The sequence below is a fragment of the Rhinolophus sinicus genome, chromosome 17 (genome assembly GCF_057876585.1).
Source record: "Rhinolophus sinicus isolate RSI-liver-muscle chromosome 17, RSI-T2T, whole genome shotgun sequence".
Lineage (NCBI taxonomy): Eukaryota > Metazoa > Chordata > Mammalia > Chiroptera > Rhinolophidae > Rhinolophus > Rhinolophus sinicus.
In genome coordinates, this window is record NC_142517.1 from 158,369,474 (window position 1) to 158,395,179 (window position 25,706).

At 37.3% G+C, this 25,706-nt stretch overlaps 1 protein-coding gene across 2 annotated transcripts in view; it reads left to right on the forward strand.

The window, feature by feature from the left end:
- The window catches only part of CERS6 (ceramide synthase 6), a 281,767-nt gene that overhangs the window by 213,103 nt on the left and 42,958 nt on the right, over nt 1–25,706 (forward strand). For both annotated transcript variants that reach the window (XM_019727366.3, XM_019727367.3), the window contains exons 6-8: nt 195–287; nt 16,691–16,819; nt 19,543–19,649. In XM_019727366.3, the coding sequence (XP_019582925.1) occupies nt 195–287; nt 16,691–16,819; nt 19,543–19,649 (329 nt within the window). The remainder of the gene's footprint in view (nt 1–194; nt 288–16,690; nt 16,820–19,542; nt 19,650–25,706) is intronic.

A 25,706-nucleotide genomic window follows, 5' to 3' on the forward strand; every position in this document is an offset into this window, starting at 1 on the left:
GAGACGAAACAAAACTATGTCATCAAGCTGATGACGGATTCAGAGCCCCCTTGTCCACAAAGAGAATGGGGCTGGAATTAGTGGAGGCATAAGATCATGTCACTTTTCAGCTCTGAGCTTGAGATGTTTGGGACACAAATTGGGTTTCCTATTAACTGTTAATCTTTCTTGTTTTTTTTCTCTTTGATCCTCAGCCACTCACAACTGACCTGCACTACTATTATATCCTGGAGCTGTCGTTTTATTGGTCTTTAATGTTTTCCCAGTTCACTGATATCAAAAGAAAGGTAAGTGTGGTTATGTTGTAAAGTGCTTGCAGACATGTGTCTTTAATGGCCCCTGGCAGATGGGTATTGTCTCAAAGACACTCACCTCTATTCTCCCAGCAGTGCTAAGTTCGTACTGCTTTCTGCATTATTCTCTATTTCTGTTTACGTTGTTTTATATTTTGTTCCTATTGTCTCTTAACTCTTCCCTAGTGTCCTTTTCTCCATGAAAATATATAGCCGTGAACCCTGACAGCAGTGATTTTTCTCAGTCTCATCCACAAGTCCCTCTGTTCTCCAAATTAAATAAAGAAGAAAGATTTTATTTGCAACTCTTGGCAGAGAGTAAAATCTCAGTGCTTTAGCCCTACGAAATGAATTTTCCCCAAATCTAAGGACTATCAAGCATTAAAATATGTCAAAAAAATACAACATTCCTAAATGAACTGTGATCTGGTTTTCACGCCTCCGCTCCATGAGAATAGCTTTTGCAGAGGTTACTCTTGACCTAAGTGTTAAACCCATTCATTCCAGTTCTCACCCTACCTGCTTCTGGGTGGAGTTGGCAGTTTTGGATATTCACTGCTTGCTGTTTTTTTGTTTTGTTTTGTTTTTTTTCCATGATGCCATTTTCTCCAGATTTCCCTATTTAGATCGTTCCTTCACAGTTGTATTTGCTGACCTTCAGCTCCGTGCCCCATGATGTACATATGTGTGTGCTCTGGGGTCTGGTCCTGAATTACAGAATGCCATCTCCCTGGATGATGGCGTTGATACCCCCCATCACTTCCAAGCGTAACCTGTGTGCCCATTAGTCCCAAATGTTTCTCTTCTGCCCAAGACCCTCTCTTGGTCCATACTTTCACAAATCTAGTCATAAATAATAGTATTGAGTTCTTTCTGTTTGTTTTATCATTGAATCCTCACAACATTCCAAGGTCCAGTTTGATCACTTGTTATTTATCCTCACTTTATGAATGTGGAAACTGAGCCTCACATACAGAATGTTGGCATCATCTGAAGGCATCATCTTCCCCTCGTCTTGTTCTTCCTCCAGCAATGCTTGTACGCGACAGCCATGTAAGCTAGAACTTTTCCTTCGCTCTCCTCTTGCCGTTCCTTGTGCTGCTTTCTAAATATCACTGACACGTTTCGTTGAGTCATCTCCACTTTTGCCTAATCTATTACAGTAGCCTCCTAAATGGCCTTCCTATCTAAATATTCATTCTTGTCTGCCTAAGGGTTACATTTCTAAAACCTTCAGGACAAAGCCAAACTACTTGGGGTGATAGTCAAGGTTGTAAACAACGTGATAAAACCCACTTCTCCAGCCTTATCACCCACAGCTTTCTCTGCCCCTTCTGATGCAAATGTCTTGGCTACAAATGCTTTCTCCCCGTTGTCTAAACACATTAAGTTTTCCCATGCGTCTTTTTTTATTTCCAGACCCTGCCTATAGCTAGAATATACCCAGGCCCCACCGCCCAGACCTGACTTGGCCCAAAAGTAACCTCTTCTTTGAAGTCTTATTCAAGCCCCCAAGGTTTTTGACCACTCCTTCCTCTGTGTTTAGTTTACAAGTGCCCAACACTTACTGCATTGTATTTTAACAGTGTGGTGACCTGCCTCGCCCCCTTCACTAGGCTTGGAGGGCAAAGATCAGGATATGTTCCTCTTTATTTATTTTTTTGATATTATTCCTCATATCCCTTTTTTACTATTGTATGTTCACTTCTTTTTTTGTCTTTTTTATTTTCCAATTACAGTTGATACATAATATTATATTAGTTTCAGGTGTACAATATAGTGATTAGACATTTATATAAGTTATGAAGTGATCACCCCGGTAAGTCTGGTACCCATCTGATACCATATATAGTCATTGCAATATTACTGGCTATGTTTCCTATGCTGTATTTTACATCCTCATGACAGGATACGTTCATCTTTATACCTCTTGTGACTGTCATCACCTGCTTGAGGTGGGGATCAGTAAGTGTAGAGTGAAGGGAAAAATGAACTCATCAGCATGTCTTCTGACTTTCTAAGGGATCTCTCCCAAGCTCCTTGGCAAACAGGACTTTGCATCATGATGGAGCACGATACTGTATCATTTTTTGGTTAGACCAGTTATCTGCTAAATTGCAAAATGGCATCCAAATGGCAGCTGAAAAACATTTAGAAGTCCATGGCCCTCGTACCTGTGTCTCCTTTTCCCCGGTACATGCCTTCCAGTATCCCACAGCAGTGGTTTACTTGTCTGGCAGAAAGCTATCTTTCCTGACCTGTGTGGCTGAGCGGCCCTAACGTGGTGGATGTCTTCTGACTGTCAGAAGTGGGCGGTCCCTGTGAAGACCGGGGCCTAGGCATAGCAGATTACTCATTGACACCCATAATTTGTTGTTCCCTAACTCATTGCACCAAACGCTCTCCGTCATTTTCTGGAACCATTTAAAGATCCTTCAGTGACAGTATGCCAATTAGATCTCCTCTGTCTTACATGAGGAGCCTTCTTCATTCATGTAGTCAGTACTTGTGGTCTGATTATCTCCTATGTGCCAGGCTCATTCTGCGTTTTACTTTATTTTTTTTAATCTTTAATTGTGGTAAAACTACAAAATATAAAATTTGCCATCTTACCCTTTTTTAAGTGTACAGTTCAGTACTGTTACACACATTCACACTGTTGTGCAACTGGTTCCTAGAAGTCTCTTTATCTTGCAAAACTGAAACTCTATACCCATTAAACAACAATTCCCCATTCTCCCCTCCCCCCAGCCCTGGCACCCACCATTCTACTTTCTGTCTGTAGGAATCTGACTTCTCTAGTTACCTCATGTAAGTGGAATCATACTGCAGTTGTCCTCTTGTGACTGGCTTATGTCACTTAGCCTGATGTCCTCAGGTTCATCCATGTTGTGGGATATGTCAGGATTCCCTTCATTTTTAAAGCTGAATAATATGCACTATATTTTCTGTTGAGAAGCATTTTTTCCAGGTAGTCACACAAAACACATGTATAACAAAGAAGGAGGTTTGAATATTCTGTAGTTGAGAAAACTGATGTACAATAAGCTTATGTAAGTTTTTCAAGGTTGTACAATGTAGAAATGAATTACTGCCCAAGTTCACCAAGCAACGTCCTGTGATTCACTCTTCAATTAGACATGTACACAGTGCTTGCATTGTCTTGGGTTGCCATGCTTCTGACGTTAGAGGTAGTAAGCCTTTTGCAGCTTTTTGCCATTTTATTGGTTCCTCTTTTGCTAAGTGAGAATTAGTGCAGCCATCTAGAGTCAAAGAGATTAATAAAAGCAAGACTAACTAACTCTGAGGCGCCTTGTCCTAGGGAGACGTGGCTATACCAACAGTCATCGAGCCCCCCTCCACTTCCTCATCATGCATGCACCGTATTTTTTCAGGGAGCCAGAGAACTCACAGTGTCATGGTTGTTTCAGTCCAAGTGACTATTATCTTAGTAGTTATCATAAGTGGATTATTTTCAAGGGTTGAAGTGTATTATTTTGTATGGTTTTAACATATCTTGCATCAGCGTAGAAAACACCTATAAAAATTTTATAGTGAGGTGCATGGAATTGATCTCAGTTCTGTATGTATTGTCAAATTTTAGAAATTAATTGCATATTTTTTCTTAGTCAACAACAATAGCTTATTTTAGACATCTGGCACGTCTCCCTTCTTCAGTCAGTCAGAAGACCTTTATATGTTCCTGGTGCAGCTGGCTTATTCTTGTTTCTTGTGCAAAGTGGGAATGTGGCCATTCCCAGACCTGTGTATTACTCAGCACAGGTTTTAACAAGGAAGGCCTTCTCCTCTGTTGCCATCTCTCATAAGTGAGTTGTAGCCCTTGCTTTTCTCCTTTGTATCTTGCTGTCACCGCAGGTCCTCGGTGGTTCCCTTCTTATTGCTCTACCACTTGGAGGATCTGCCATTCCAGCCATCAGCTGGAATGTTCTGGCTGTGAAATGCACTCCCCACCTTCTGTATTGCAACTGTTAACTAAACCCTGTAAAAGCAGTCTGCTTCCTAATTATGAAATAGAAATATTTGAAGACACCCATTGACAATAGAGGATGGAAATCAACTTCTCGAGGCTGTTTGTAGGGCTGTTAATAGAAAATTATAAAAATAATGTCTTTAGTTTCTCAATCAAATGTCAATGAACTTGAATAACCATTTTCAAATAGTGACCAGGGTTTATGAACATTGGATCCGAATGCACGCCTCACACTGCTAGAATCAGTACCTTGAATGAGGTTTAGAAATCATTTTCGTGACTTAATGGGTTCATGAGTCTTTCTAAAATGATTTGTGTATTCATAAGCTCTTCACCTCTAAAAGTGTCCTAATATTGCTGTTTTAAAAAAATTAACTTGTTTCCAAATAGAATCTAGAGTTTCAAAATGAGAGGAGAACCTTTCATCCCTGTGGTGACAGAGCACATTGCCTCCCTCTTGATCATTTCCAGGGTTGGTACTTATTTGGTCAGTGAGGAGATGTACTAGTAATCTTCCCAGACGGGAAAGACTAGCCAAGATATACTCATTTGGTGTAATGGACTCATAAGTTAAATATTCTATGATGTGCTACCAATATATGTAAACCTTTTTGGAGGATTTTGTCTTCCTTCCTTTTTTCTTTTCCTTTCCTCCATTCCTCTCTCCTTTCCTCCTGTTCTCTCTTCCTTTCTTCTTTTGTAAAATGAAATTGTTACATTCTCTTATTAAAACAATAGGTATATTCTTGGTGTTCGACATTGTTTGAAACATCTGTTTCCCAAGACTTAATTTTTATTAAAATTCTGTTTTTTAGCACCTGTTCACAATGAGTGTTTCCCCTGCACTTCTGAATTTTCTAAGGGAAACTAATAAATATGAGTATGTTGGCGCTCAGAACAGCTTGCTTGTGTCTAAGCCCTGTGTCTCTTTTAATGAAGCTGCTGTCTGGCTTGATGGCCTGGGCCTTTGGCCAGTGAGCTGGACTCGTGTTCCAAGTTCTTTGCAAGGAATCATCCGTGGCCAACTTCCAAGGCCCAGCTGGTGAAATCAGCTTGTTGCTCTTCTGGTCTTTAACCTGAGAGAAAAACTACATCTCCTAAAAGGTCCTGACAGAGAGAGAGGTATGGTGATTGCCTTTAGCAAGAAACTAATTGACAGGTTTGTGTTTGCTTTCTGGTAACTTTTGCAGAGAATAACTGGCGTCCAATGCTATGACTGCTTTACTCACCTTTTGGGGGCCGATCATGCTCCAGATCTTTCTTACTTCAATTAGATTTAGGGTAAAAGAAAATGCATGCTTTAATCTTTTTATTAGGTTGGTGCAAAAGTAATTGCAGTTTAAAAGCTTAAAAATAATTGCAAAAACCGCAATTACTTTTGCATCAACCTAACATAAGGAAGCAAACAGTATGGCATAGAATTAAATGAAATAATGTCCGTGAAACCATCTAGTACAATGCTTGACAAATAGAGCTTAGAACAGTACCTCTGTTCAGTACATAATGACCAAAATTTGGCTCTGTCAAAATGAAGCACTGAAACCAAAAACAAACAAACAAAAAACCCCGTAAAACTTGTGGTTTCAAATTTTTGTATTTTTGGTCAATTAAAATTAGCAAAAATAATTGGGGAGAGGAAGTAACTTAAGATTGCCAACCTTTTACTTTTCCTAGTACTTCCAACCACTTATTACCATCAATTCATAAAGGAAGGGACATTTTAACATTTTACAGGAGAAAGGACACCTTGTAATAAAGGACTAATCCTTTAAATTTATCATTATGAAACATTTTTATTTTTCTCATTTTGCTCTAAACTGGGGCAGAAATATGGGCAATACAGCTTAGAGGTTAAAGACATGGGCTCCAGAGTTCATCTTCCCGCCCAGCACCATTCCTGACTAGGTCTGACCTTGAGCAAGTTACTTTACCTCTCTGGGCCTTAGTTTTCTGGTCCAAAGAATGGAGTTCATATACCCTACCTCATGGGAGTGTTGTCAGCATAAAGTAGCACATGCAGTTAAAACAGTGCCTGACACATAATAAATGTTCAATAAATGTTAGCTATAGTCATTATAGTCATAATGTTACTATTCACCAGATATTGCCAGCTCTCTACCCTCAGGCACATGTAGGATTGTATTTCTCAGCCCTGTTACCTCTTGTGATTAGATGGGGCCACGTGACTAGTTGGCTGTGAGCAGAACTGACTTGCATCACTTTTGGACGGGACTGTTTCCTTGCTGGTGTGAGAACCTCTAGACTCTGTTACTCTGTAGTACAGTGATTGGTAACATTTGAGATAAAGGCTGATCCATCAGTCTGGATCCCTGAGTGACTATATTGAACAGAATATCTCCCTCTGTCCCCCAGCCAAATGGAAACACGCAGGGAGTATGAAATAAGTCTTTGTTGTAAACCATTGAGAATTTAAGGGCTTATTATTGCCACACAATCTAGCATATCCTGACTGGTGCAGCTATAATAAGTAATATGGCTAATTATCATTTCCCAGAACAATGTGTGGAAATAATTTATCTAGATCAAAAATTCTTAAAGTGTGGTCTGCCGACACCTGGAGAACCCTGAGACCTTTCAGGACATCTGCAAGGTCAAAGCTGTCTTCATAATAATACTAAGATGTCACTGCATTGAAATTTGCACTGTTGGTGCAAAAGTAACAGTGGGCAAAATTGCTGATAGTGACACCAAACGGTATTAGCAATCATTGTATTCTTTACTGCCACGTGCTTGCAGGAAGAAAAAGAAATGTCAGTTGTACTTGAGAATGTTCTTGATGAAGCAATAAAATGTGTAGTTTTATTAAATCTCGATTGTTGAGTAAACATTTTAAAAAATATTTTGTGGGATGAAATGGGAAGTAGGCATAAAGATGCTCTGCTACAGGCAAAGTACAATAGTGTCTTAAGAAAAATCATGTGCATTTTGTGCTTTGCGTTGGGAGCTGAACTAGCTGCTTTTTTCCCCCCATAGAATTTCATTTTTACTTGAAAGAATGACTGACAAACATTTATTATTCCAACTGATGTATCTGGTAGACATTTTCTTGAAAATGCACATAATGAGCTTGTCAAGTTGTTTCAAGAAAACAGTTGACATTATTATTTGTTATCAATGATAGCACTCAAACTTTCAAGCAAAAATTAGATTTTTGGAAAACTTGCATCCATCAGCAAGAGCTTGATAGCATCTCAGTACTTTAAAAATTTTTCTCATTAGATTGGTAGTGATATTAATAAATGTGATCTTTAAAATATTGTATAACAAAATGTTTTATTAACTCAGTAAGCCAATGTTTTCCCAATGACTAATGCATGATGCTACAAAATCATGTATGAGTGAAAGATCCATTCAAAGGCCAAGACAGGACAAAAGATTTTCTGTAACAGAATGTGAAAAGTTTATTGATCTGGTTTCAAATTCCACATTGTAATTAACCTTTAACAACATCCCACTTCTCAAGTTTTGGTACAGTACCAAAGAAGACTAAGATACTTTTCCAATTGTGTAATACGGAATTTTCTTTACATACTTCAACCAAAATAACATATGGCAACAGAATGAATATATAGGCAGTTATGAGACTCCAACTCTCTTGTCTTAAGCCAGACCTCAAAGAGACTTGCAATCATGTAAAACTATGTCACTCTCCTCACCATTTGTTTTTAATTTTGGAAAATATAGTTATTTTGGCAAATATATTTGTTAATGGACATATACTAGACTTTTAAAAATCAATTAGTAAATGTGCTTTACATGTTTTTAAAATTTATCAGTTTTCATGTCTAATGTGGTAAATACTGATAGATATACCTACATCAACAAACACTTTTTAGTGTCCTCAATAAATTTCAAAAATGTAGGAGGGTCCTGAGACCAAAACATTTAAGAACTGCTCATCTAGATTATTTTTAAGTGTTTCCTAAGACGATAACTCCCAGGTAGGGCCTGAGATGGTAGCAGAGTGTTCTTTCTTTGCTTGAAAAGCTGAAATCATGCCAGATGACACCTGATCGTCCTGAGAGGGATGGAGGATGATGCAGAATTCTCTCTGTGTAACTTCAGTGCTACTACTTGTAGACACAGGCAGGCCACTTAACCTCTCTTTTGCAGAGGTGCAGAGTTGCTCTTTTGTGTGTCCACTTGTGATTGGAGTGGCACTATCCTGCCTTTGAAGCTTAGATTTCTTCCAAGGCAGAGATTCCTGACTCTTAGACCTCTGTTCTGTTGTTTTGTTCTTTCACACTCAGTGTCTTCAGAATATCAGAAGGGAAGAAGAGGGAGCTCGTTTTAGTAAGCCACCACCTGTGATGGAAGCATTTCAGTCCAGTGCTGTATGCAGGCTGGTGGCAGAGTAATCCAACAGTATTGTCTAGAAAAGAAATATGTTTTAGGGGGCAATTTTATGGGATTTTATTCAAAGACTGCCTTAACATACACCAGCAGTCAAACTCCCAAGTGCCCTGCCAGGAGAGAGGCTCTTAAACACATTTAGATGTCATGTAGTGCTGCCCAGGGTGTGAGAGGGTGACAGGTAGGAACTCTCATTCCAGTGAAATGCAAAAGGCTGCAATATTGCTGCACATAGAGAGACGTGCACCCAGGACCCACACAGTGCTGCTGGTCTAGAGTTCAAGGTCCTTAAGTCTAGGCCCTCAAGAGTCCCACCCTCTCTCAGGGGTGGCACTTGGAACGTTGCATTTTCATTTGGGAGATTCAGTCACACAGCTTTCTCTGGGAATTTCCCCTCCAGACATTTTAGGAATCTTGGGAAAACACCCAGTTTGACTTATTATAGCTTTCATTATCTCCTTAATTCCATGAATTCCCTCCATTTCTATCCCCGTAAATATAAACAGACCCATCTCACATCTTTCCCTTTGGCCTAACAAGAGGCTTCTCTTCCACTCGTGGCTAATCCTGCGTCTTTATTCTTGATCCCCTTTCTCTTCCTTTCTTCTAGAAGTGGGCCTGGTTCTATTTGTTAGTCTCTTACTTATATATGCAGAAGTGTCCTCTCTCTACTGCCTCCTTCTTCCTAGTTGTCTTCTCTCATTCATTTGTCTCTGAGAAGCAGCCGCTGTGACAGGAGCCTTAGCACTGGATTCAGGTCTGGCTCTAGCCTGTCTTCATAATGTGACTTTGGAAAAATCAAGTAGCATCGCTGTGCCTCAGTTTCTTTATAAAATGGAGTTGGGAGAGTCCTTGCTTTATGGGGCTGTTGTTAATAAATCACGTTGTCAGACGAACCTTTGGAGCTTGAGAATTAGCAGGCAGATCACAGGTAGTTCAGCAGCTGGTCTAAGTGGAGTGGGGCTTGGCGAAAAACACGAGCATTTCAGGCAGAAAACAACCTGTGAGGCCAGAGGCCCGCATGTGGGCAAGAAGGAACTTGAGGAGTGAATTCTACAAGTGGAGTTCTGTCTGTTTGTGACGGTGGGTGGAGAGCTCAGGCAGCTGAAGGAAGAGGAGTTAGAAAAGATAAGGCTGATGATAACAGTGAGTTCCTTTGAACCTCTCTGACAACGTACAGCCCCATCCCAATCTGATTGACTTGAAGGGGACTTTCCATCTTCCATCGAAAACACAAAACTGAGTCCTTGGTTGCCCTTGTCATTACCCATTTGGGCCTCAAGAGCTTTAGAGTAAACATGAGGATGATGACTTTTGAGTCCTGGGATAGCTCTGATTTTAGGTGAGCACAGTCTGCCCCCTACCGATCATTCTGGATGTTTTCAACCAGGTTTGGTGAACTTGATCTCAAGTGCTGTCATTGCCTTTGTCCTCGGGAATATTACGAAATTAAAAAAACAAAAACCGAAACAAAAACTGAAAAACAAAAAGAAACTGGAGAATAAAGTCCGTTAACCCATGCATCACTGAAGACTGTTAGAGTATATTTTAAATGTCTCAGAAATGACCCTTCTGGTATTAAAAGTTGTACAAATTAGTTTGGCTGGGCCAAGAGTAGTTTAAACAGAGCCCAGAAAGTTTATATTAAAGGCCTCCAACTCCTGAAGCTTTTATTTTGGCAAGACTTGTGGTGATGTAGAACTTCTGAAAACCCAAAGTTCAATGAGAAAAAAGACATGCATGTATAATTTAGAAAAATATCTATACCATTTGAAAGCCAAGTGCATTTGGAGAGGGTGCTTTTGATGGGGAGAGGAAATGAAAGCATGAAGGAGGACTCCAGGGAGTTACAAATTAAGTTCTGTGCTCTGGCCAGGCACACTGCAAGGGAATTGGTGGCACCATCATACTGTTTTCTATTGTACAATTAAAATTTTATTGCGTCCTTTTCCACAATAGTAAAATCAATTAAAGATTAAATATTAACAAAGTAATTCATGGTAGTCGAGATTATGAGTTCTTGGTCTTGAAATGGTACCATAAATGTTACACAGGAGAAAGAGTGGGTAAACACTGCTTGTACAGCAGTTCTTTACTTCATTTATATATGTTCCCAGAAGCTATAAAGTAATGGCACATCTATCAGCAGAGAAAGTAATATTGAATCCAGACAGTGTTTGTTTTGAAAGCCAGTAAAGAAAATCCTTGATTTTCAAATTATCTTGAAGTGGTAGTTGTAATTTATCATGAGAAGTTTAACGGTGATAGCTGCCAAACTCTTTTTTTAATAGTGTATTTGAATTTTGAGATCCATTTTTGGGGGGGTTACTTCAGAATAGCTATGAAAATGAAATCTCTTGCATATTCTTTATCTGAAGAAAATGTGATGAAGCTGGCCATGTGACTATGCAATTGCCACATCTCAGAAAGCATGGCTAAGATTCCCATAATATGCCTCTGATGTGGCTCTAAGTCAGGGTCGTCAAACATTTCTATAAAGGGCCAGACAGGAAATATTTAAATGTGTGGCTCATGTAATCTCTGTTGCAATGACTCAACTCTGCCACTGCAGCAAGAACTCTGCCTGACAGTAATTAAACAAATGAAGGTGACAGTGTTTCAATAAATCTTTCTTTACAAAAACAAATGGAGGGCCAGATCTGTCCTGGGGCCCATAATGTGCCTTTCTCTGCCCTAAAGTAAACTGGACATGCATATTTTATCAACAGTGAGGACGTCAGATTTGAGAACGGCTAGTAGAAATATTTAAATCACATTGGTGCATTGTTAAAAACATTATGATAATAATAATAATAGTAAACGTAAAGTCTTTAATCCAGTATTTTCTTGGTACTTACTGTTTTTAGAATGTTTGTATATGACAGTTATCTCCCTTAGGGACCAAAATCTGTACATATTTAGTCCAAAAGGGGAAAACCTAGTCTATTGGGGAAAATGTGTGGAAATAACTTTGACTCTAGATTTAGTGTGAATGAGGTTTCATTCATGGACTGAATTTTGGAGAATGGATAATTGAATCATTCCTGCCAGGACTCTACCACTTTATAATTGAACAAACATTTCCCAAATAAATCGTACTTTTCCATTCCTTTCCAAATTTTACCATAAATATTTACCCTAGAGTACATAAACTACACATATGCGTGAGAATGAAAGTGAATTTTAGTTGGTTTTCAAAGAGCCTTGTTATTTGAAATACCTTTCTTTAAATGGCACATTTAACCAATTCTCTTTATAATAAGCTAAAATTCAAGACCAGTTAAAAGTATAATAACCAAATAAATTGTGGGAGATTGCAGATACTCAAAGGTTTACATTTACATACATTTATGAGAGGTTTTCACATCAGGTGCTGGTAAAAAGAAAGGTATAATTTTCTTCTAATTGCTTAATATGGGACAAATCAGAATCAGCCAATTTCTGTATATCACCCTGAATATACTTTCATTTCAGTCATTGTCTCAAGACCAAGACCGTTTTTTAGTCTCTTGTTTCTTTTCTTTTTAAGAGGTGCTATAGTCATGCTGTTAATTAGGACATTAATTATCCATAGCCAAAGGTTGAGTCTATTATATTTTCATATTCCCTCAGTAGGAAAAGTATCTTAACTGTGATTATTCTTGGCATAAGTAAGCCTTGCCTGAACTCCTTCCCTTCTCTATCTCCATATTCATCCTGGAGTGGAGATGGAGCCACTCTCCCCTGCTCTTTGTCAAGGTGTGCACTTGAAGTCTGCTTCCAGCCCAGCCATGCCACTCCCCAACATTCTGGGAGCTTTACCCCAGTTGCAAAATCCCTAATGAGGAAATAGAAAGACTGTTATTCATTTCTAGGAAAAAAAATAAACAGGGCATTTTACTCTGTTAAAAGTCATGCACATTTCTGTGTACCTTAAAGATTCAAATAAGAAAACGATTCTTTCATAAAACAAAACCAACAGAAATAAGAGATTTCTATTATTGCTACAGTTCCCATAAAATGAGATCAGCTTTAAATTATGCTGTTTGTTGTGTTTCACTTTCCTAGTGAGTTTGAAAACCTGTTAAATGAGTAACCTGGTACTAATTACCTGATTTCTATTCATATGAGTTAGATTATAAGTTCATTAATTATATTTGTTAATTTTATTAAATTAAATTTAGGGAAGCTAATACATGCCATTTGTATCTGAGAGAGAAGAGTCTTTGCCTTGCACATTCCGAGGTTTTTGTTGTTGTTTGTTGTTGTTGTTGTTTTGCGAAATGAGTTAGTTTTGCATTCATAAAAACATGTACATCAAGATGAATTTCTGGTGCCTCCTGAAGACAGAGTATTAATTCAAAGAGTCTGGTGCCTGATCACTGCAAAGAGAATTTAATCATACAGAACATCAGACATGTTCTTCTAGAACATGTCTTAATGAGAGGGTGATCCCTCTGGCTTTTTGGTGTTAATATATTATTGTGCATAAAATTCCTGGAGAACTGAATTAAGGATGCCTGTTCTCATTTTGATAGTTGGGAATGGATCCCAGGTAGGTGGAATTTTACCTGCACCCAGGTATTTCTGATATGGAAGCTACACAGAGCAAACAGGCTCTGTCCTAGGCTCTCCAAATGCCATTTGGAAATGTAAAAAGGAAAAAAACAGCATGATCTTACCAACTTCTGGTATTAAAAGTGGATGACTCTTTTTTGCGTTCTTTCATTTCCGACTTATTCTAATGGAGTTTGAGTCAAGACCACGCCTAATTTTTTATCTGTCTCTGATAATATAGCCACTGGAATGAAGGCTGAGATCAGGGTACATATTAGGCAAGAAACATAGAAGGGGCCCTTGATGATCGCTGTGAATATGTCCAGAAACAATATGTCAGAATGGCAGGAGGTTGGGGACACCACAGAAGCAGGTGGCTAGGCCAGTCTGTTTGGAACAAGGGCTTTTGGAATCAATCTTCAGTCTGAGAGACAACAAAAATGCACAATCTCTCTACTTAATTGCTGCTACTAAAAATGCACTGAAACATTCTCAACCCTAAATGCTAAGGTTCCTGCAGCCATGCGTGTTTTGACATACACACCAGTCACTTTCAGTGGTAACAAACACGAGGATGGGCGTTTCCCAACCTGCATTGATAAAGTCCAAATTGACAATTTGTTTAAAAACTGTTGTTTGGACCAGATATAGTGTCTTCTTTAAAAAAGTGTCAGGGTGAAGAAATGTAACACATAATGATTACGTGGCTTTTATTAAAGGTATTTCATTGTGTGTAATGCTTTCTGAAGCAGAAATATAATAGACAAAATTCATTATTCATGCTTTTTCATATTCATATAGATATGACTGCATAATGAAAATTGGTCTTCTGCTTAGGCAAAACTCTGAGTCCCTCAGTAATAAATGTTTTCTAGGACTAGGGGATTTATATGCAGAAATCATCCTCACAAAGCAAACTTTGTCTGAAAAATAAGGCTCTTATTTTTAGGGGAGCCTTGCTATATTGCCAATGGTTGTGTGTTGTTTATTGATTATTTATATCACATCCAAATCAGGAAACTTAATTATAAAATGGTCCTAATCCTCCATAGGTGGATTGATTAAAATATAAATTCTGATCAATTTAGATTTATTCATTTTAAAATTAAATAAAGAAAAAGTTTTGTTCTCTTCCAAAGAATCAAGAGCAGTCATTCAGGTCTGAACAATGGGAAGTATGCAACGTATTGTTCTGGTTAGATACTCAGATGGTTAGACTTTAAAACCTGTGTGTTAAGCATGGGCAGATATAAACTCATTGAACTGTTGAATTAAGCACTGTATGTTTTCATTTAATTATGCTTAGGAAACAATTTAAAGTATCAGTCGATAGGGTAGCTCCACCTTAGTTGACCCATTGTTTTGAAATAACTATTGTCTGGTAGGTGCTGGAACCTAAATACATTTCAGATAACAGCCCGGAGAGAACAGATTTCCTCTTCCAGTGGGAAACATTATCAGAGCAATTTTGATTGTACGCCTAAAGCATTTTGGTATTGTCCAACTTTAATGATTTTGGACAATCCTAGCTACTACCAACACATCAGAGAAAATCAGAAGTAGGTAAAACTGCTGGTAAATTGAGTTCTGTACACAATCACTCATTAAATTCAGAACATGGTCATCATTTCTCTCTGCCAGTGAGCTGAGAACTAGATGTGAATGTGGTTCTGGAGGAAGGAGCATAGTGGTAGGTGAATGGGGGCAGAAGTTTGCAGGACTCAGTTCTGCAGTTCTGCTGTGGGAAGATAGAATTAACTGAGAGACAAGACATGATTCTTCCAGCAGTGGTATCCACCATCAATACGACAGGGCTAACTAAGTTGGAGACTATGTTAATTGTAAATAAGTGAAATAGTTGCACTTCATTTAAAAAATTATCTGACCTGATTTAGGAAGCTAATACAACACGTCCTTGAATAACGTCTTTTTGTCGTTTCAAAGGTGTTTTGTTGTAACGATGAGATACCATAGGAACTTAACTCTTGTTTATATCAATTACTCTGTGGTAAATTGGTTTCATTATATGTCATTTCGCTTTAAGTCACAGAACTTGTTGAAGACCTTAAGTGAGGACTTACTATACATTGTTTATCCTAGTAATAAATCAATATGTATGGTTATCCATAAATGTTTGGCACTTTCCAAGGCAGAAAAGGTAACTTCGGACATGTTCGCCAAAGTGTATACAGAACCATTTAAGCATTTTGGGCTTTTTGTTTTTTTTTTAACATACACATCTAACTTTATTTCATTATTGTCATTTAAAGCTTGACATTATAAAACATTAAAAGGCATTTTTAAAAGTTCTGTATCACAGTAATATAAACAGTAGAAATATCCATAGCTTCATAGACTCAAGTTCTCAATATGGGAACTATATAATGAAATAAAGGCAGAAAGGATCTAATAGGAGCAATATTTCATTACTTATGGATGATCATTAATTACTTTCAGCATTAAACAGAGACCATCGTTTAAATGTTTTAAAACCATTTAAAAGTTGTTGAAGTTTACCTTTCAAACTCTAAACTATAGGACATCAACAGCTACTAAATAAATAGGGTGTACATGTGTGCACACTTGCTCTCTTTCTCTCTCAGTTTCTTAATATGCTTTCCATTTTGCCTAATTTTTTACTTTACAAAAATGGCTTATAAGGGAGTAGTCCTCTTTCTTGAAGGCTTCACGTAGTTTACCATTAGAGCCAATCCTGGCGTTTAAGTCCCTGAGAAGTTTGAGTCTAGTCTGGGAGAAATAAAGATTAAATAAGAGTAAAAATAACAGTAAAAGAGACTGTATTTCAAAGCAACAGAAATTGCATATCACAAGAAACCATGTCTGGATGGTCAGAAGATAAACTAATATCAGAAAAAGATGATCTTTTCACACGGGCCAAGAAGCAGTTTCCTTGAAGTTGACCAAAATAAGGATAGCCAATTTCCATGATTTTTGCCAGTTGTTTTCCCAATAACTGTTGACAAGTGATGGCTAAAATTCAGATCTTGTTTGTGTAAAATCCATTAGAAAAGCCAATATATTAGGATTCTTATTTTAATATCCCAAAGGGCGTGCTCCAGGAGAAGGACACAGAAATAGAGAAGTGGTCCCATTGAATCTGCACTGCTGCCCAAGAGATTTTCCTAAAGTACTTCTCCAAGTCTTATCCAAGCAAAGCAGTGTCTTTCTTTGCTTGAAATCCTGTGGTAATTTGTCCCATATCTTCAAATTCCTTGAGTTGGTACGAAACACCCTTTATGTTCTGGCCTCAGTCATGGTGTTTCTTGCATTCTTTACAATCACCAGTCTCCTGTGTGTCTCTCACATTATATGGTGAACTCACAGAGGGTAGGAATTATGTTTTACTCATTTTAGTATTTCCAGTGCTGGGACCATGGAGAGCCTCAGGAAGTATTGGTGGAATGGGTGACTAGATGATTGGAAATGTTTTAATAGTGCAAAGCCCTAATGTGGCTGTGTTTTTTCCTTCCCCAAGGATTTTGGCATTATGTTCCTGCATCACCTTGTGTCTGTTTTCTTGATTACCTTTTCATATGTCAACAATATGGCCCGAGTAGGAACCCTGGTTCTCTGTCTTCACGATTCAGCTGATGCTCTTCTGGAGGTAAAAGTTTTCTTCATCTTTAAGAGTACAAAATCTAGAATTTAGGAAGTCCCTGATAGCATCACTTCCATATTATGCTAGAGGGTTCTGGGGACGATAGTATATGACTGCTTTGAAACTGCAGAGTCTTTCTTGTAAGTGAAATTGCTGAAAATGAGACTTTAAGTTATTATATAAATTTTTGTATTAAAAAAAGTTCATCATGTTAGCATTCTTTATTAATAGAATAATGAAAACCTTTATTATTCCACACCTAAGAAATGAATGTGTCACATTGAAAAAGTATTACTTGAACAAGTTTTATTTCTGGTGTTATATTTTTCACACTGATTTATCTAGAAAGTGTATGTAACTCAGTTTAGTTATTAATGGGAATTGTACTTCCTGATGAAATCAATTAGTAGTCATAGATTTATTGCCAATATACACATTATCCTATTATTTTCACACTGGAAAGTGTATACAAATAGCAAATTATATATAAAAATTGTTTTCTATGCGTATAAATATAAAGAGTGTCTGAGGATATTTTGCTTATACTTTGATTAACTTTATAAACCATTATCATTTAGAATTATTAAAGTAGAAAAAAAAGAGTACAGAAAAATGCTATCTCAAGGAAAATTTTGATGTGATATTTACTTTTAATTATGGCTCCTGTGAAGAGACACTCAGTAATATTACATAATTAAAGTTTTTTTTACTTTATGCTAAGAAATTTATGTAACTGGTCAAAAATAAACCAGAGTACAAATTTCATGTAGAAATGAGTCTTAGAATCTGTTTTTGATTTTTTATTCCTTTCGGCCCACAGTTCTGCCCCTTCGAAGCATTTATTGTCACTGTGAATATAGAATAGAGGTGCCCTCAAATAATGATTTATTATTGCATTTAAGCAGAAATCCCATGCAGTAAAATTGATTGAATCTACTATAAAAGCAGTTAGTCAAGGTTTGAAGTACATTAACACTTTATTAAAAAACTCTGGCCCCTATAAGGTTATAAAACAGAAAAATAGTCCTAATGGGCTAGGATATGTCAGATGATAGTTTGGCACTATGATTTTTAAGTGCTCCAAGCGAGGCTCTCTCTTTTCCACATATTTCTTAAAGGAGAAGTATAAGTAGTATAGAGGCAATCCGCTGAATATCAGTTACCATTTGGTTAAATCCTACATATGCTTGAAAGTAGAAACTTATACAACATTCTACAGTTTTGAAATCAATCCTGTACAGTCTGCCAACTTTAATCTCTGTGGAAATGGCTGGCATGATGTTCGATACAGCCATGATTCAGAAAATGTTGGTTGAATAGTCATGTACCACTTTAATCTAAAAAAGAAAAATAATCCAGAAATCCTAGTCACGTGGCTTAAAAGCAAATGTTCTTCGTCACCTGGATCTTCTTTGATATTGTAAAATATTACTTGAGAATATCCAAATAATGGGATGTGATGACAGTCAACTCTTTGAAGTGGGATCTTTAGCCTAGACATTTCCAAAAATAATTGATGTTTAATGCTTTTTATTGAATACTGGTGAATGAGTATAAAAGAACAACTACATGGTTACCTAGCCAGAAGCAGACAGAAGATACTTTTTTTTTTTCTTAATATAATTTGTGGTGTCATATCCAAAGTATTCTTGAAATTAAAAGTTCATCTTGGCTTCTACTCAGTAAATAGATTTTCCCCTTAGGAATATATTTTTCTCAGTGTTTTGTATTTTACTTAAATATATTATAGTTTCTATGGATATTATCAATAGTCTTTTCAGGTTTGACTCAGTTAATTTAACTTTCCAAGAAGTAGGAAATAATATTATGAATTCAAAAGACGTCTTCAATTTGTAAGCCTGTCTGTGGGGGCTTGTGAATTCTAGGTGAAAATGTAAAAAGAGGTCATCAAGCAAAATTATGTTTTCAGTGTCACCTCTTTTTACTTAGACTCATCCATAAAAAGTAGATGGTAGAGAAGGGGATGCGATGTCTTCCCTACACTAATTTATAATACAAAAAGTGGTCACTTAAATCACTATCATAAATATTAGCATACTTCTCACAGACATTTTGAACATTAGCGACTTTCATCTAGAAGATGACCCATTAATGTAACTTTGAAAATTACACTTAAATGGATTCATTGAAAAAAACATGATCTTGACACCTTCTTCATTTCTAAATTTATGAGACTAAGCCAAGAAACTGTCTCCATAGAATACTCCTTATGCTTGTCGAAAGAAAACCTATAAATCTAAGTAGAGGGAGAAAAAAATTGCAGAAAAGCTCCATGTATTCTGTATGAAGTTTGTGGCCGCAGTGTTTGCAACTCATCAAAGGTGTAAAGGATTATATAACACTTTCTATTTTGACCTGTTATGCCAAATTCCTATTTTGGTGTCTTTGGCTAGCTAATATCTTCTGTAATGCAAGAATTTTCTTATTTTTCTGTTTTCCTGAAATCTACCATGTAATTGAATTTTTTCAGTTTGCTGAATATTTTATTAAATCTGTAACAATCAGTAGTTCTACTAATGGCTAATGCTGTATTTCACTCAACTTATGGGTAATTTATGAATACTGATGCATGATGCATGACATTCCAAAGTAGCAGGCAATTTTATGCATCTGATCACTTGTAACTTATAGGAGACTTGTGCATATTGAAAGGAGGTTTTCATTTATCAATTTAACTAAATTAATATGTCACTTTTTTCCTTTCATAGGCTGCCAAAATGGCAAATTACGCCAAGTTTCAGAAAATGTGTGATCTCCTGTTTGTTATGTTTGCCATGGTTTTTATCACCACACGACTGGGTATATTTCCTCTCTGGTGAGTATCCCATCTTTCTGATAGAGCCACCCCTTCCAGATAGGCTTTATGAACCATCTTTCTTTTGAACTTCACTCCAAATACTTACAGGTTTAAAGAAAGTGAGGGAGGGACTCAAGAAACAGTTTGATTTCTTCTTCCAGAAGAGGGTTACACTCTACTGATATTTTCCACAGGATAGTTAAAGAAGGATGTGGCTTACATAGCTTCTAGAGCCACAGAAAGCTGTTAGCCATTTTAGGGTTCACTCTAGGGTCTGATTCAAAAACCTTAGCCATGAAAGTTGTAATTAATAAAGGAAAGATGATGTTGCAACCAGTTATCTATCAGGGATCCTCCTGTACCAGGACTGGCAGCAACAGCATGACCAGAGAACTTGTTAGAAATGCAGCTTATTCGGCACCACCCCAAAGGGACTGAATCACAAACTCTGGAGGTGGGGCCTGGCAATCTGTGTTTCGATCAGTATGTCTAATAATTCTGCTCCGCATTAGAGTTTGAGAACCACTGTCCTATGTAATTCTCCTCATCTGCTATATTTTTAGCTAAAGCAGATGGAAGGTATCTAAAACAAATCCCTAAAAGTTCCCCATGGCCCCTGAATGACTGGATATGTTTTGTTTTGTTGAGAGCTAAGAAAACAATGACAGATTTTGAAGGAATTTGAAAATCCTTTCTATTGAAAATACATCCACAGTCATTAATCATTTTTTGGAAGGCTATTACTTGAAGCTGGAAAAAAAATGAGCTCTCTATATCACTTAAAGTCTAGCGTTGATGGCAGATATTTTTTTCTATTTTGAGAAATTGATTTGAATGGGAAATTAAAGCAATGGAAATAGGAGAAAGCCAAACGGGGAAGGGATGAAATAATACCTTGCATTTCAGCCCCAATAGAAAAATATACTCAATTAATCATACACACACACACACACACACACACACACACACACACACACACACCCCTTCTCCTTGAGGCTTGAAGCCCTTTTTCGGTCATTACTTATTACGAAAATCTTTTCCAAGCAGCAGAACTCTGTGTTGACAACTGGCATTTATAAAACCTTATTATAGTTTTACATAGTTATAGGTAGGAAATACTGACGTAATTTTGAGTATAATATATCTATATTTATTTCATGATTGGGGCTCTTTCAAGATTACTAGCAGAACTAGTGGTAAGAATTTAAATAAAAGAAATTCAAGCAAAATCCGGGAAATATTTCTCAAAAGAATAATAGAAAGCTTTTTCTATTTAGAATTTCTGAGAACCTGAGTTTTAAAGAAATAAGCATCATTCTCAAGTACTTTGATTTATTAGGTTGGTGCAAAAGTAATTGCGGTTTTTGCAATTATTTTTAACCTTTTACACCGCAAGTACTTTTGCACCAACCTAATACTTACTTCCCTTTAAGGGTAGATTAAAATTCAGATGCGTCTCTTCTCCTCCCCTCTAGTTAATGTGTAAGAAAAGCTCTTCAAGTTCAGTCTAAAACTTCCAGTCTTTGTCTTTTCCATATTGTTTGGGTGTGGACTCTTCAATATACTACCATTTTTAATGTACTTGGTGAATTTATTGGGCACTTACTGTGTAACCAGTACTCGGCTGGGGGCTGAAAATTCAATGAGACATAGGGCTTCCTTGGGGCATTTGCAGTTGAATCCCTCCAGCTCCCTTCAGTAATCTGGCTTATAATTTGCGGGGCCTAGATGTTATCAGTTATTTTGTGACCATTTACTGGCGATAAATAATATAGTAATATTAAATACTTTGGTTGAGGTGTATAAAGGAGCTCTGACAGCTCATAAAGCATTATATTAATATTAAACAGAGTATGTGTGTCTGACATAGTCGCTGGTGACTGGAGGGGAGGTGCTGGAGGTAGAATGGATTTCCATTTAACAAGCATTGCAGAGACTTATTTCCCCTTCAAATATCTGTGCTTCGGCTGGAAGAAGAAAGAAAGGTATTCCCTGTTCCCTCTACTTCTTTTAGTTTTCAGTCCATTTACTTTGGAATCACCACAGTACCTTCCAGGTTCCTCCTGACGATACTCGTATTTGTGTTCCCCTGTGAGCCATCAGAATTGTTGTAATTAGAGGGTTTGATAACACCTAGTTCTTTGTGTTGTGTCTTTAGTTTATTTGTGTTTTTGCCTCACAAAGACAACATACACGTGATTAGCTTTTTCAGAATTATTCACTGTTCAGACTTCTCTTTTGGTTATAGTACATCCTTCTAGAACAGCACTGTCCAATAGAAATACAATTCAGGCTTCATAGTCATTTTAAATGTTTTAGTAGCCACATTAAAAAAGTAAAATGCTGACCTCTATTTAAACGTTTATTTAACTCCTTATATATAAAATATCATTTGAACATGTAATCCATATTAAAAATTATTGCGATGATTGCAATTTTTATTACATACTAAAAATCTTCAAAATAGAGTATGTGTCCCAAATTACTGCATCTACTCAAAAGTCTATGTATTTTAGCCTTTGTGTTATAGTTGGACAGTCGATGATTTGATCCTTTCTGAGAGTAAGTCTATTTATCCATCATTATAAACTGTTACCATTTTTATTGATCTGCTTCTGTCTTTCCTCAACTCCATTTATGTGTAATCCCTGAAAGTTCCAAACAATTTTCTTATATTTTATGAAGCTGTGATTTCAATTGGCACAGAGTAGATTGTGCTCAATCTCATTATAGCGTCCATCACAATGGCTACTCAATCATACTTGTTGAGTGAATTAGGTACTCTTTATTCTAAATGGTCTCACTTTGTTTTCTTAGTTGAGCTCCTTAAATCATCGTGAACTGGATAGTTGCAGTTTCTCCCTTATTAAACAGAGAACCCTGATTCATTTAGTCAATGATTTACCCAGTCCCTCTGGACGCTGGTCTCCTGACATTGGTTCAATTTAGCAAGCACTTACTAAGTTCCAGTTGTTCTTCCTACAACACAATACTATCTTCTTTAATGAGGAGGCCATAAAGCTGTTGATGAGATACATTTTTGACAGTTGTTACATAAAAGAGAGTCATTTTAAAATGATTATCCTTATCATTCTCCCCAGCCAAGATACTATATTGTAAGCATCATCATCTCTCGGCCTTACGGTAGAATCTGGTAACGAAAAAAAGAAATCCACAAAGATCTTGAAAGGGAAGTAGTATGCTGCAGTCGATAAAAGATGGCTTGCTGTGAGTCATGGTTCTGCCCTCACTGTGTGTCTGAAGAGCATGTGTGTAACTTCTCTGTATCTATGTCCTCATCAGGAAAATAAAAATAATAGCAATTGTTCCACCTACCTTACCAGGAAATGTTAAGGATCAAATGAAATATTATCTGTAACAGTGTTCTTTATAAAGTACTTTATAAATAGTATGCATTTAAAAATGTATATTATTGTTAAAGATAGCCATTTCCATTACGGCCAAATGGTCAGAAATTTTTATTACATGGTATAACCATCGATTAATCTAGATTAAGGAACTATAACCGTAAATTATTTTGAAGTAAAAGTTTTAAATGCTCTCTCCAATTATGAGACTCCAATTATCGTGTTTTAGTCATTTCTGTTCTTAGTGAGTATGTAACACAGGGCATGCACCAACCAGGTTGCCTCATTCCCCCAAATCCTAAACGACCGTACCTACCCTAAGCCGCCGCAAGTAACCATTACTATTCACAGAGTCTCACAGAATTTCATAAAATGCAAGTATATGTCAGGCTATGTCTTTCCTGCAAGTCACGGACTAACAAGCCAATATCCAGCCAAAAACGGGCATATCACAGTTGCCAGAACCTCTTCCTATGGCCTAATGATGACTTTCCACATCCCAGTTCATATCCCTGTTCACCAGAAACGAACCTCTGGGCTACAGGAAAGTCAATTATGTACCTTCAATGGTCTGCGGCTATTTAGACAGAAGCATGTGACTTCTCAGAATGTTACTTTCTGTTGATCTCTATCCTGCAAAGTAGTGGATTTATTTGCTGATTTGTACTCTCTGAAGGTCTCTGCAATGAAACAAACAAACCAACCAACCAACAAACAAAAAACACACACATTACAGAAGTGCCCTAGATGTTTCTTTTTATCATTTTTCATAATAAGATTTGAAATCCATCCAGATGTGTATGGGAATATCATCTTCGTTCCTGATTTATTTTTCAGGACATATTTTACTGAAATAGTGTGGCTTATCTGCTTTTTCTGAATATTTAATAAGATCAGTCTCAGAACTCACAAATTTGGAGAAGCTAGTTTTTTGTTTTTCTTTCTGTAGAATCCCTTAACAAATTTTCTCTAAAATTTTCCCTGGTGTTGGTCTATGTTAAATATATTTGAAAGATCAAAGATGAAACCTGAAATCTTTGGCTGTTAGGTATTTTGGCATGCTTTTAGTTATTCTGACATGTATTAGTATAACTTAGTATCTTTAAAGGTGGGGTAGAATTGTGTGGCAATAATGTCTATTGACTTTTATTGTCTCTTTTCATGTGAACATAATACTTGTAATATAATTTCAAGATTGAGAGGTTAGACCAGGAGTCAACAAACTCTGGCCTGTAGAACAAATCAGCCATCACCTGTTTATATAAATAAAGTTTTATTGAACCACAACCTTGCCCATCTGTTACATGTTGTCTTTGGCTGCTTTCTGCTACAGTGGCTTGAGTAGTTGGGATAAAGTATATGGCCCGCTAATCCTAAAATATTTACCAGCTGGATCTTTAGAGAAAAAGTTTACCAACTCCTGGGCTGGGCCATTAAAAAAATTAGTCGATGAGTAGGCAGTGGGGGGAGTGATGTATTAAATGTATTCAGTCTTTGGATGTTCTCTAGAAGTATTGTCTGCCTTAGGCAAAAAACATGCAGCTATTCTTAATAATGTGTGTGGGGGTGGGAGGAGGCAGACTGCTCTCAAGTAAGCTTTTTCCTTTTGTGATTTGAGTCAACAAAAAAAATTCAGTATCCTAGTAACGCTCTCCACACAGAATTAATGTCTTAAGTGTTCTTCCCTTTCTCCCAATCACTGCAGAGAATCATTTGCTAGGGAAAGAGAACACGTACAAAGATTATTTTCTCAAAGTATTATGAAACGTGTTTACATATCATCTATGGAAAAAAATCAGTATGGCCATTTCATCTGTTTTAAAAATATCTGAGTATTGTAATAAAGTGTAATACCAGGGCCAGAGATTTGAAAAATATATATATTTGATCAAGGATGGCACTTATTTAAAAGTGATGCTTTGTGGAAAATATTGTAACAGATGAAGAAGCCACATCACTTCTTTTCCGTTTGCTTATGTGATTATAAAACTCAATTGTCTATCAGCCCTGTCCTCTCCTCCTGCATTACCCTCACCTTCCTGACTGCGGTGCCTGGGTTTTTCCTGCCAGCTGGCCTCTCTGGCCACACCTAGCCGCGTTTCAATAGTCCCAGCTCAGCCTGGGACCAGCTCGTGCCTGCCCATTGCCTCTGTCCCAGCCTGGACCAGCCCCTGAGCTACCCTAGAATCCCTCCCTGCAGAATCCCCGTCTGCAGAGCTCTACGGCACTGTCGGTGGAGGCCACCCTGGCTGTGTTCTCAGAACTTTCATTCTCAGCACTTCATCCATGCCTTTGACGGTCACCTCTGGGATGGCAGTGTAGCCAAGGAGAAAGGGCCACATCCCTGCAGTAATGCTATTCCTTGTGAGGATATATCTTATCAGGTATTGTTATTTAACTTTTTATGACTTGAGGACAAGGGAGCAAACCCTTTGTAAATTCCTCTTAGGAAAGAAGCCACTTGTGCTGTATAGATCTCTTCAATGTACTTTCCTGGGAACCCGCTGCATGTCAGGCACAGTGTGGATGTTGGGCACGTAGATATTGATTAGGTCATGAGCCCAGGAACTTACAGCATTGCAAAACCATCAGTAAATATTGGTTAAATAAATAAGTGAAATTTCAGAATTCCCCATGCAGAATTTCCCATGTTTGGTGCTATCATGACTGAGACTTTGCAGCCCACATGTACTTTTCCTTCTGATAC